Source organism: Nyctereutes procyonoides, unplaced genomic scaffold, assembly GCF_905146905.1.
Source record: "Nyctereutes procyonoides isolate TBG_1078 unplaced genomic scaffold, NYPRO_anot_genome, whole genome shotgun sequence".
Taxonomy (NCBI): domain Eukaryota; kingdom Metazoa; phylum Chordata; class Mammalia; order Carnivora; family Canidae; genus Nyctereutes; species Nyctereutes procyonoides.
The window spans coordinates 33,937,822-33,950,764 of record NW_026575135.1 but is presented as its reverse complement, the minus strand read 5'-3'; the positions used below and the strand labels follow the sequence as shown (position 1 = coordinate 33,950,764).

At 38.2% G+C, this 12,943-nt stretch overlaps 1 protein-coding gene and 1 non-coding gene across 3 annotated transcripts in view; both read left to right on the top strand.

Moving 5' to 3' along the window:
• FOCAD (focadhesin) overlaps positions 1–12,943 on the top strand; it is a 312,624-nt gene that overhangs the window by 90,197 nt on the left and 209,484 nt on the right. For both annotated transcript variants that reach the window (XM_055301666.1, XM_055301665.1), the window contains exon 9: positions 10,124–10,211. In XM_055301666.1, the coding sequence (XP_055157641.1) occupies positions 10,124–10,211 (88 nt within the window). The remainder of the gene's footprint in view (positions 1–10,123; positions 10,212–12,943) is intronic.
• Positions 11,707–11,810, top strand: LOC129495301 (U6 spliceosomal RNA). Its single transcript, XR_008661474.1, has one exon. It is a non-coding gene; the product is annotated as a U6 spliceosomal RNA (small nuclear RNA).

The window sequence follows — 12,943 nt, the reverse complement described above, 5'->3', positions numbered from 1 at the left end:
GTCTACCATGAAAGGTCTTCCATGCCACGTGAGTGGGTTGACAATTTTATCTTCTAGGCAGTGGCATGCTATTGGAGACCTTTCTGCATAGACCTTTCTGCATCTTCCCTCATATTTTTGTATGTGGACGATGGCTGTGGTGGGAGAGTGGAGGAGGTTTTAGAGCAGGGCAGTGCTATTAGCACAGGAAGCGAGGAGGCATTTCTTAGACAGCTGGGGTGGCATAAACAATGCAAATTTATTTCTCACACTTCTTGAGACTAGGAAGTCCAATATCAAGGTGTGGACCAACTGGATTCTGGTGAGGGATATCTTCTTGGTTTGTAGATAGATGCCTCCTTGCTGTGTTCTCACACGGTGGGGAGTGAGTAAGAAAGAGCTATGATTTCTTTCTTTCTTTCTTTCTTTCTTTCTTTCTTTCTTTCTTTCTTTCTTTCTTTCTTTCTTTCTATCATCTATCTAAAAAAAGATTTTATTTATTTATTCATGAGAGAGAGAGAGAGAGAGGCAGAGACACAGGCAGAGGGAGAAGCAGGCTCCATGCAGGGAGCCTGATGTGGGACTCAATCCCGGGTCTCCAGGATCACACCCTGGGCTGAAGGCAGCCCTAAACCACTGAGCCACCCAGGCTGCCCTATTATTTCTTTTTAAAAGAACAGTAATCTTACTGGATTTTGGCCCACCCTTATGACCTCATTTAATTTTTAACTACTTCTGTACTCCAAATACCAACAGATTGGTAGTTAGATCTTCAACATATGTATTTGTGTGGCAGGGATACAGTTCAGCCCATAGCAAGGAGCTAATTAGGGGAAGAGAGTAGGAACAAGTAGAAGAGGGAGGAAAAAAGAGGAGGGAAAGAGAGAGGGAGGAGATGAAATCAATAGGGCTTTGTGGCTGATTAGAGGGTCAAGGAGAAGCTCCTTGGCAGGGTCTCAGCTGTCTCTTTTGAGCACCTGGAGGGTACCATTCACTTTGTGTAATGGTAGCTGATGTTGGAGGGAAGATGATAAATTTGGCTTTAGATATGCTTGGTTTGAGTTTTGTGTGGATCACGGGCAGTTGGTTATGGGGTTTGAAAATTCGAGATGGAAGCTGAGGCTAAAAGTATAGATTTGTTGACTGCTACTTTGGAGTGGGGGTTTTACCCATGGGATTACATTACTTGGGTTTTCTTGGAACTCCAGGAGCTAGAGTGTACTGAAAATGAGAAAGTGTGTCCAGAGGATCCTATAACAAGCAGAAGAGATCAGGACATGAAAATCAAGGAAAGGCTCTTTCAAAAATGGGAATGGTCAACAGTGTCATGGAGAGAGTGTTTAAAGTAAGGTATGGCAAGTACTCTTAGGGTGCAGTAAATAGATGTTTATTGTTTACATTAGAGGAAGCTGTTTCAGTGCAGGGGTGGGGTGATAGGAACCAAATTAGAATAAAGGAGAAAAAAAAAGAATAAAGGAGTAAATGGTAGATAGGAAACAAACTGAATATAAATGTTAGTGGAAAGTGGGAGCCAAGGAAGGCTCAAGTAAGTCATTTGTCAATTTGTTAACCTCGTGATTAGTATGGTTTTATAATTGCTAGGACTTTACAGGTAATATTACATTTTATATAATTCTATATTGGTGTCATATAATATATATTACTTATGTATAATAGTAATATATGATAAATTTTGTGTAGTAATGTTATCTATTATGTAACATCTATTAGCTCTAGTATATAACATGTTATATATAACATGATAAATAATCATAGAATAAATGCCAATGCAGATGTATAATAGTGTGTAATCATACCTATTAGATACATAATATATGCTATATATGATATATAATATTTTATAGATGAGATATGGAAAACATGTAAAAATACAGTTCTTTTTACATTTTGGATGTTAACCCTTCATCAGATATGTCATTAACAAATATCTACTCCCATTCTGTAGGTTGGTCTTTCATTTGGTTTCCTTTGCTGTGCAAAAGCTTTTATTTTGATGCAATCTCATTTGTTAATTTTTGCTTTTGTTGTCCTTGTCTGAGGAGATGTTGAAAAAATACTGCCGAGGCCAACGTCAGATTGCTTACTACCTATGTTTTCTCCTAGGAATTTTATGGTTTCAGGTCTTTTTTATCTATTCATGAGAGAGACAGAGAGGCAGAGACATAGGCAGAGGGAGAAGCAGGCTCCCCACAGGGAGCCTGATGCAGGAGTTGATCCTGAACCCCGGGATCACACCCTGAGCCAAAGACAGACACTTAACCACCGAGCCACCCAGGCATCCTGATTTCAGGTCTTATAATAAGACTTTAATCCATTTTGGGTTTATTTTTATGTATGGTGTAACACAGTGGTCCAGTTTCATTCTTTTGCATGTAGCCATCCAGTTTTCCCAGCATCATTTATTAAGAGGCTGTCCTTTCCCTGTTGTATATTCTTGCCTTTTTTGTTGAAGATTTATTGTGCATATACATGTGGGTTTATTTTTGAGCTCTCTGTTCTGTTGCATTGATCTATATATCTGTTTTTTTTTTTTTTTTTTGTCAGTACCATACTGTTTTGATCACTATAGCTTTGCAGTATAATTTGGAGTCTGGAAGTGTGATACCTCCAGCTTTGTTCTCAGTGCCCGTCACCCATTCACCCCCACCCCCACCCTCCTCCCCCTCCACCACCCCTAGTTCATTTCCCAGAGTTAGAAGTCTTTATGTTCTGTCTCCCTTTCTGATATTTCTCACACATTTCTTCTCCCTTCCCTTATATTCCCTTTCACTATTATTCATATTCCCCAAATGAATGAGAACATACACTGTTTGTCCTTCTCCGGTTACTGTGGCCAAGTTCAAAAAGGGTGTTGCCTGAGTTCTCCTCTGGGATTTTGATGGAATCTTGTCTCACATTTAGATCTTTCATCTATTTTGAGTTTATCTTTGTGTATGGTGCAAGAGAGTGGTCCAGTTTCATTCTTCTGCATGTGGATGTCCAATTTTCCCAGCACCATTTATTGAAGAGACTGTCTTTCTTCCAGTGGATCGTCTTTCCTCCTTTATCGTATATTAGTTGAGCATAAAGTTCAGGGTCCACTTCTGGGTTCTCTGTTCTGTTCCATTGATCTATATGTCTGTTTTTGTGCCAGTACCACACTGTCTTGATGAACACAGCTTTGTAGTACAACCTGAAATCTGGCATTGTGATGCCCCAGATATGGTTTTCTTTTTTTAAAATTCCCCTGGCTGTTTGGGGTCTTTTCTGATTCCACACAAATCTTAAAATAATTTGTTCTAAGTCTCTGAAGAAAGTCCATGGTATTTTGATAGGGATTGCATTATACGTGTAAATTGCCCTGGGTAACATTGACATTTTCACAATATTAATTCTGCCAATCCATGAGCATGGAATATTTTTCCATCTCTTTGTGTCTTCCTCAATTTCTTTCAGAAGTGTTCTGTAGTTTTTAGGGTATATTTTGAGAACCATTTGAATGGTAAATGGTTCTCCAACCTTTTATTTTCAGGTTGTAGGTGTCCTTCTGTCTAAAATGAGTCTCTTGTAGACAGCAAATAGATGGGTCCTGTTTTTTTATCCAGTCTGAAACTCTGCGCCTTTTGATGGGGTCATTAAGCCATTCACGTTCAGAGTTACTATGACAGATATGATTAGGTCATGATATCTATTGTCTGTTTTGGATGTCACTTCTTCTTAAAGGGGAGTTTTAAGAGTCCCCCTTAAAATTTCTTGCAGAGCTGGTTTGGAGGTCACATATTCTTTCAGTTCCTGCCTGTCTTGGAAGCTCTTTATCTCTCCTTCCATTTTGAATGAGAGCCTTGCTGGATAAAGTATTCTTGGTTGCATGTTCTTCTCATTTAGGACCCTGAATATATCCTGCCAGCCCTTTCTGGCCTGCCAGGTCTCTGTGGAGAGGTCTGCTGTTACCCTAATATTCCTCCCCATGAAAGTCAGGGACTTCTTGTCTCTTGCTGCTTTAAGGATCTTCTCTTTATCTTTGGAATTTGCAAGCTTCACTATTAGATGTCGAGGTGTTGAACGGTTTTTATTGATTTTAGGGGGGGATCTCTCTATTTCCTGGATCTGAATGCCTGTTTCCCTTCCCAGATTGGGAAAGTTTTCAGCTAGGATTTGTTCAAATACATATTCTGGCCCTCTGTCCCTTTCGGCGCCCTCGGGAACCCCAATTAAACGTAGGTTTTTCTTCCTCAGACTGTCATTTATTTGCCTTAATCTGTCTTCATGGTCCCTTAATTGATTGTCTCTTTTTTCCTCAGTTTCCCTCTTTGCCATTAACTTGTCTTCTATGTCACTCACTCGTTCTTCCACCTCGTTAACCCTCGTCGTTAGGACTTCTAGTTTGGATTGCATCTCATTCAATTGATTTTTAATTTCTGCCTGATTGGATCTAAATTCTGCAGTCATGAAGTCTCGTGAGGCCTTAATGCTTTTTTCTAGAGCCACCAGTAGCTGTATAATAGTGCTTCTGAATTGGCTTTCTGACATTGAAGTGTAATCCAGATTTTGTAACTCTGTGGGAGAGAGGGCTGTTTCTGATTCTTTCTTTTGAGTTGAGGTTTTCCTTCTAGTCATTTTGCTCAGTGCAGAGTGGCCAAAAACAAGTTGTATTGGAACACGGGGGAGTATCACTGGTCCGTCTAGCTGGTCTTCTGGGGGAGGGGCCTGCTGTGCTGATTTTCAGGTGTTAGCACTTGGGGGAGCTGCTCTGCCCCTGCCTGCTGCAGGGCTCAGCGGGGGTTGTTTACCCCGTGGGGCCCCAGGAGGAACAGCAGCAGTTGCTATGGCAACTCTGGAAGCCTGGATTCAGCCTCCGCAGGAACTACGGGCTCGGGGCTCTCGGTTCTCCGTCTGCAGGGCCTGGAGGCTCCGGGGCGGGGCCGCTGATCTGCTCAGCTCGGGGCAGGAGCGTCCTTGCTGTCCTGGGCCCTCCCGGCCTCTGCCTCTTATTTCTTATGATTACCTTGGCTCTTTGAGGTCTTTTGTGGTTCCATACAAATTTTAGAATTATTTGTTCTAGTTCTGTGAAGAATTCCATTGGTATTTTGATAGGTATTACATTGAATCTTTAGATTGTTCTGGGTGTTATGGACATTTTAACAATTTTTCTAGCCCATGAGCATGTAATATCTTTTCATTTATTTGTGTCTTCCTCAGCTTCTTTCATCAGTGCCTTATTGTTTTCAGAGTATAGGTCTTCCACTTCCTTGGTTAAATTTATTCCTGTATATTTTTGTTGTTGTTGTTGATACAATTGCATATGGAGTTGTTTTCTTTTTTTCTTTTTTTTAAATATTTTTTTATTTATTCATGAGAGACACAGAGAGAGGCAGAAACATAGGCAGAGGAAGAGATAGGCTCCCTGCAAGGAGCCCGATGTGGGACTCGATCCTGGTTCCCAGGATCACGCCCTGAGCCAAAGTCAGATGCTCAACCACTGAGCCACTCAGGCGTCCCTGGAGTTGTTTTCTTATTTTCTGTTCTGATAGTTTAGTATTAGTATATAGAAACAAAATAGATTTCTATATATTGATTCTTATATCCTGCAGCTTTACTGAACTCACTTATTCTAATAGTTTTTCGGTGGAGACTTCAGGGTTTTCCATGTATAGTATATGTTATTAGAAATAGTACCTTTCTTTCTTTCTTTCTTTCTTTCTTTCTTTCTTTCTTTCTTTCTTTCTTTCTTTCTTTCTTTCTTTCTTTCTCTTTCTATCTCCTTCCTTCCTTCCTTCCTTCCTTCCTTCCTTCCTTCCTTCCTTCCTTCCTTCCTTCCTTTCACCTCTTTTTCTTGCCAAATTGCAGTGGCTAGATTTCCTATACTATGTTGAATAAAAGTAGTCAGAGTGGACCTACTTGTCCTCTTCTTCATCTTAGAGGAAAAGCTTTTAGCTTTCACCACTGAGTATGATTTTAGGTGTGGGTTTCTCATATATATCCTTTAGTATGTTGAAGTATGCTTCCTCTCTACCCACTTTGTTGAGAGTTTTTATCATAAATGATCGTTGAGTTTGTCAAATACTTTTTCTGCATCTGTTGAGGTGATCATAGGATTTTTATTCTTTTTCCATAAAGGTTGGTGCATCATGTTGATTTAGAGTTGTTGAACCATCCTTGCATCCCTAGAATAAATCCCACTTGATTTTGATACATGGTCCTTTTGATATATGGTTGAGTTTGGTTTGCTAATACTTTGTTGAATTTTGCACATGTGTTCTTTAGGGGTATTAGCCTGTGGAATTACACAATATTTTAATTTAGAACAGTAGTGATGCCTGTGAAGGTCACATGTATAGTGTTTTCCTTTTGCTCAATATTTAACAATTTTAGAGGGAAGTAAATATAAATAGAACTGTTAAAATACTTGTGGTTTGTAATTTTCTACCCTCACCTCTGGCCCAGTGTTTCTGAAGTTTAACTAAAAAAAGAAGAAAAAAAAAAAGAGTAGGAAAACTAACTTGCAAACCTACATTCTTTATGGTCACATACAATTTGAAACAAAATAAAGTTGACTAAGACGTTCTTATTACCTAGGCTGAGGCTAGATCTCTATTCCTATGTCACTGAGTTTATCAGCTGAATATGCAGTTCAAATACTACATTAACTTTTCTTTTCCCCTTGCTATTTTTCTGTTCTTCTGTTGGAGATGTTTCATTGCATTCTGAAAATGGATGCATTTCTTCTGCTGTATTAGTTTCAGTGAATTTAGTCTTGCTTGAGTTTTTTTTAGCCCTGTTGGAATCATCAAAACCTAAGGTCCTTTCCATTGCTCTGATCAGCAAAATTAGGGAAAAATGATATTGATTGTGAGGCAATTGGGCTGCTGTCAAAGTGAAGCAAAAGCTAAACATCCCATGTTTGGGAAGGCCAGGATTCCGTTTTCTTGAAGACCTCACCACCAGCTGACCCAGTGCCACTCACCTTTCTTCACTGTGTGTCTTAGTTTAAATTTTCAGTCTTAAGAAAAATGATCTGACTGGTCCAGCTCAGATTAGTCCCCTCTGACCTGAGGACAGGGGAGTTAGCAAAGTTGTGGCACTGGAAGATTGTGTGAGCAGGCTTCCATCTCTGTTGTGTCTGCCTTTTTTTTTTTTTTTTGATGCCTTGTTTTCACTTAAAAATAAGTTTTCCATATTATTTTGTTTATAGCCATATCCCTGTTCATAGCCATAGTCCAGTCTATGGTCTTAGTACCTGGTTTATTGGTGGTGCTCAGTGATACCTTTCATTTGAATTGAGGACAGAAAGTGCATTTCAAGGTTAGCTGTTATTAAAAGTCCTGTGACATCTGTGGTCCAGTGTAAAGGCATTTCCTCCTCTTTTGTATTTTACTTCCTTGTTCCAGATAGGCTCTGAATTAGCCTGAGTTCCTCTGAAAGTAGTCCCTGAGTTTGCCTAACGTCAAGAGCAGGGCCTGGATTTCCACAAAAGCCAAGGTTTATGCAACAGTTTATTTGCAAGGGTGATGTCAGGAAGCAAGTGGGAGAGGGACGAAAAGCATGAAATGCTGGAGATGGGAGAGGCAACACAAGTATTTCCATGTTGCCCAGTGCTACACACAACTGATTATTGATTGCACACAATATTCTGAGAAGTGTTTTGAAATATGTCTCAGAATCCTCCAGAAGGATCTAGATGAAAGAGGGTAGCATTTATTCTTAGGCTTCTATTGTCAATTTGCCAACCTTCAGCCTATGGGGTTTTAGCTATCCTGTCCTCTGGATCTCTCACTGGTTGGGGGCAGAGAGCACAAGTTACAGTAGCAGTACGTATAGGATTTGAAATGGCATATGAGATGTTTAAGACAGCCTTTTATTAAAAGACCCCATTGTGTGCTAGCATTGTTTGGTTTCCATTAAAAATCAAACAGTAAGCTCAGAACTGTAAGCAATTGAAGCTTATCTAGTATAATCCCCTACTGTTCCTTTTCCTTAGTTTTGGTGCCTTGCTCTCCAGCTCATTTCCTTTCCCTTTCTACTCTGAATAGGTCACTCTTCCTCTTCTTGGAGAATGCCATTTTTACTTGAGTCTTCCCACCTTTAAGTTCCATCCACTTAGGGGCCCTTGGGTGGCTCAGTCAAGCATCCGACTCTTTTTTTTAAAAAAATTATTTATTTATTCATGAGAGAGAGAGAGAGAGAGGCAGAGACACAGGCAGAGGGTGAAGCAGGCTCCATGAGGGAAGCCCGACGTAAGACTTGATCCCAGGTCTCCAGGATCACGACCTTGGCTGAAGGCTGCTCTAAACTGCTGAGCCACCTGGGCTGCCCAAGCATCCGACTCTTGATTTCTGCTCAGGTCATGATCTCAAGGTAGTGAGGTTGAGCCCTGTGTCAGGCTCTGTGCTAGGCATGGAACCCACTTGAAGTTCTCTCTCTCCCTCTGCCCTGACCTCTCTCCCTCTATCACCACAAACTCTCTTTCTCTCTCTCTTAAAAGAAAGAAGTTCCATCCACTTAGCATGCTCCTAGTCCATGTCAGAACCCCAAAATGTATGTTGTGGCCCTGGAGTCATAGTTTGTATGGAAAAGGCTTTCAAGTATAGACTTAGTATAAAGTCCTACTTTGATTTGTCTCTGATCTTCTTGATAGCCAGGAAATTTGATATTTAAATGACCTTGCTACATTTTCTTTTCTCTCTTTTTTAAATGGATATGCGGAATATGAAATGAAATTGAGGAATTGTTCATGACAAAGAATGGTGTGATACAAGAAGTGTATTGGTTTCAAAAATGCATTGATTGTCCTCAAATACCCATAGTTGTTGCTTCATTGTTCTCAACTGTATTTCAAAGCAGTGAATAGAATGAGGTCCAAAGACACAAATTAGAAAATACTTCATTAAAACAATTTAATTTACTTCTTTTGCTGGTTTTTAAAAGTCCATAAGCAAGCACTTGGGAAAAATTTACAGGTTATTTTCACTTTTTAAAATGATAAAGCTGAGATGTAGATGTATATTTATCATACACTTATTTGTGCCAGAGTTAATAGCATCTCTGATTGTAACTTCTGAGTTTGTCAGACTAGTTTGTTTTCTCCAAGTGTTTTCTTAACATGTGGATCTACAAACATTTCTTTTTCTTTTTCTTTTCATCCTGATTCATAGATACTTCTGGTCTTAGTTGCTTCTGTAAAATTTCAGAATGAAGTAATTTTGGCAAAGTGTTCTGGACCTTTCTTCTTTAGTTTCAGTATTTGTTAATGTTTTCTTTATTTAGAAGGCTCAAATAACATCTTATATCTCTTGGAATTTACTTATTAGAACTCGATGTTTACATCCAGTTTTCTTTTTCATTTCATTGATAGAGTTGGTGAAAAATAATGATTTTCAGTTTCTATGGTTGTTGCTTTGATACATTTAAATATGCTTAATAGATTACTGTAATTTAAAAATGATCTCTGCCTCCCTTGGGTATTACTGTTTCTTTTATTAAAATAACGTGACTTATTTTTTATTTTTATTTTTTTAAAGATATATTTATTTCAGAGAGAGCATGCTTGAGCAAGCAGGGTGAGGGTAGAGGGAGAGGGAAAGAAGACCCCCCCGCCCCCCCACTGATGATGGAGTCCAGTGTGGGGCATGATCTCCCTATGTAGGGATCATGATGTGACCCTAAACCAAGAGTGGGATGCTTAATTGACTGTGCCACCCAAATGCCCCAAAATAATATGATTTATTAAAATTTGTTAAGTGTAGTTCTTTATGTAAGTTATATAGATGAATCATGCCTGTATTAGGTGAGTAGATAATTGACCTACTTTCAGAAGTGAAGTATTTTTTTAGTATTTCAGGTAGTTTTTCATTGATTTGAAAGATTGTTTTTCAAGATGTGTCAGTGTTTGTTGTGTTAAGGCATTTTCTCTTTAAATTATTTTGGTGTATAGCCTCTGCTCTTTAACCAGATATGATAACATTTTGAATTTATGTGTGATTGCTGTGACAGTCACCATCCTTCCTGTAGCAGAGCAGGCTTACTGTAAATAACTTGGTGTACAATAGGTTGGTGATCTTTCATGTTAAATACACTCTTCCTGGATACATGTTATAAAGTCATGGCTCTGGGAACTTCTTCAACTCCTTTCTTGTTTTTCTTTTAGGATTTTCCTGTTGAACTCGTCATAATTGGAATAGCTTTACTATTGCTACAGACTCCAGCAAGTCAGCAGAAGCCAATCCTAAGTCTAGGTAAATAAAAATAACCCTCAAAAGAGTAAAATGTAAACATAAAAAAAGCGTTAGCTGGAGCCACTTGAGTTTATGGGACTTGAGCTATGTGTATTATGCTATTAAGTCCTGTATACTTTGAATTTTCATTCTAGAATTTTCCTAATTAATCATTGATTCTGAAATAGAACTTTGTTTTTCTTATCCAACAAGATGTTTTGTGCAAAGGCTCCATATGCCATAATTTACCAAGTATCATGGCTGTCCATTAAGACATTATAATCTAAATCATGTAGCAATGACATTGGTCTATGTTTTGAAAGGCATCTCAGCTTATTTACAGCGTATTCATCAAACTGAAAATCAATAGCATAAAACCTTTGGAAACAAATTGTTTAGCATTTGCATTTGTTTTTTAAACTCTATATACTTTTACATTCAAAATTGTTGCAACATTGAACAAGATTTAGCTTATGGTTATTATATTAACCTAGCTAGAAACAAACAAGAGGTAACATTCTTCTGACTCTCCAGAGTTGACTTCAGCAAGAGTGAGGAATGGAGCTTTTACCTCCCTTTGAGGAGGTAAAAAATATTCTGTTTAAGAATATGGTAAAAAAAATCAAGTTGAAAGGCCTGGCAGATAGGCAACCAAGCCACACCTTTAAAATGCAGCTTTTATGCTAATTTTGCCTCTCTTTATTCCATATAACATCTATGTGTAGTAATGGAGGATCTGTCTAAATTATGTTGCCTGGTGCCATGATCTGGTGATATATCCCAACCCTCATTTTAAAGTGCTTGAGGTAAATACTGATTGTGTAGCTCATTGTAGACATTTTAATTCATCATAATTTTGAGGGTGAATTGCTCTTCCAATCTGTCTTGAGAATGGCTTTAGCACACAGAGGGGGCCCTTGGCTTCATACGCTGGTTTTGTCTGTTGGTCTTGTGCTCATTTGTGCCCTCCTCCTGAGGCTTTTTCTGAACTGCTTTTGCCTTTTTTGTTGATTTTGTTGTTCTGCTAGCAGTGCACATGGCATTTCCCATATGTATAATTTGCCAGGGCTGGTACTTCTGACAGCCATAGTTTTGTTTTCTTCTTTAAACAGCTTTATTGAGGTATAATTTACCATAAAGTTCAACATTTTTGGTGTAACAATAAAGTGGCCTTTTTTTTTTTTAAATGAATTTACGGAGCTGCGCAACCAGCACTATAATCTAGTTGTAGAACGTTGCCATCATCCAGTGTGTTACTTTGAAAAGTAGGGAATATCGGTTGTTTAGTATATTGGGAAAGAGTGTTCAAATAGGGTAACTGAGAAGATATTGATGATTTCAAATGTAACAAATGCATAGCATTAATACAATATTATGCTTCTTAATTATTAACACTAGCCTTGATTGTAAATAGCAATTTGCAAAACTGCTTGAAAGATTTATAATATAGAAGATAGAAATGTGTGCATTTCTTGTTTTAGTAAAGATAATAGATTTTCATAATCTCTCAGAGACAATTATGGATAAAGACTAATATTTCATTTGGAACGATAAAGAAAAGATTTGCATGGCCCCCTGTGCAAAGGTAACATGCACATTTGTGAAGTGTCCCATATTTTAAAAATTTAATTAAAGAAATTTAGGCAGAAAAGGTCAATTAGCAGTGTTAGAGTAACATGAGTTTGTACTTCATACCATATTCAGGTTTGACTTCCAAGTGACGAAAAGAAAAAAATGGCAACTCATTGACATGACTTAAAGCTTGTAGAAGTTTTTTGGTGTAGTGGGGGAATCAGTTGATGACTTCAATAATCTAGCTTGGAAGCTTATGAATAACATCTTTTGGTAAATTAGGCTTCATCTAATAATTGTAAAAAATATATTTATGCTTTAACTTATTCTGTTAATGGCCTAGGGGAGATTATACATGTAACTAAGTTATTGTACATTTGTGCGTGTATTTCTGATGTATAAGTTGCGTGTCCATGTTAAAGAGAATCATCTTTAAAAATGGGTTTGATTGTTGCTGCTTATGGACTTTGAGACTTTTTCTGATTAGCTTTTTAGCAGTTACATTGAAGGACATCCCTGCTTCACCTTTACTACTGTACCTCAATATAATTTTAACCTGGGTTTTTAAGGGAAGCATGCACATTGGTTTAAAAATCCACTGATCAGGAACTCTGGTCTCTTGGCTCTGTTGGGGGCAGTAGAAGGACCTGACAATATAAGGACAAAAGTTGAATCAAATTTTATTTTATTTTATTTATCTTTAAAGATATTTATTTATTTATCTATCTATCTATTTATTTATTTACTTGAGAGAGAGAGAGGGAGAGAAAGCATACAGTGTGTATGGGGTTGAGGGAGAAGGGGAGGGCAAAGGAAGAGGGAGAGAATCTCAAGTAGACTCTACCCTGAGCAGGGAGTCTGATGCAGGGCTTGATCTCAGGAGCCTGAGATCATGACCTGAGCTGAAACCAAGAGTTGGATGCTCAACTGACTGAGCCACCCAGGCACCCCAGCTGAATTTTATTTTAAAGATTTGGTTTTTATTTCATGGTATGAATTTTCTCTAAGAGTATCCTCAAGTTATCAGGCACACACGTTAACAGCTTATTTTAGATAATAGCTAATTTTTAGGTTCCTTTCTAAAAAGAGAAGATTGATCATCTTAGTTACGTGTCTGACCCAATTGTAAAGGGGTAAGAAAACTTTCTGCATATCACTCTTAAACAAAATAGCATTTTGTT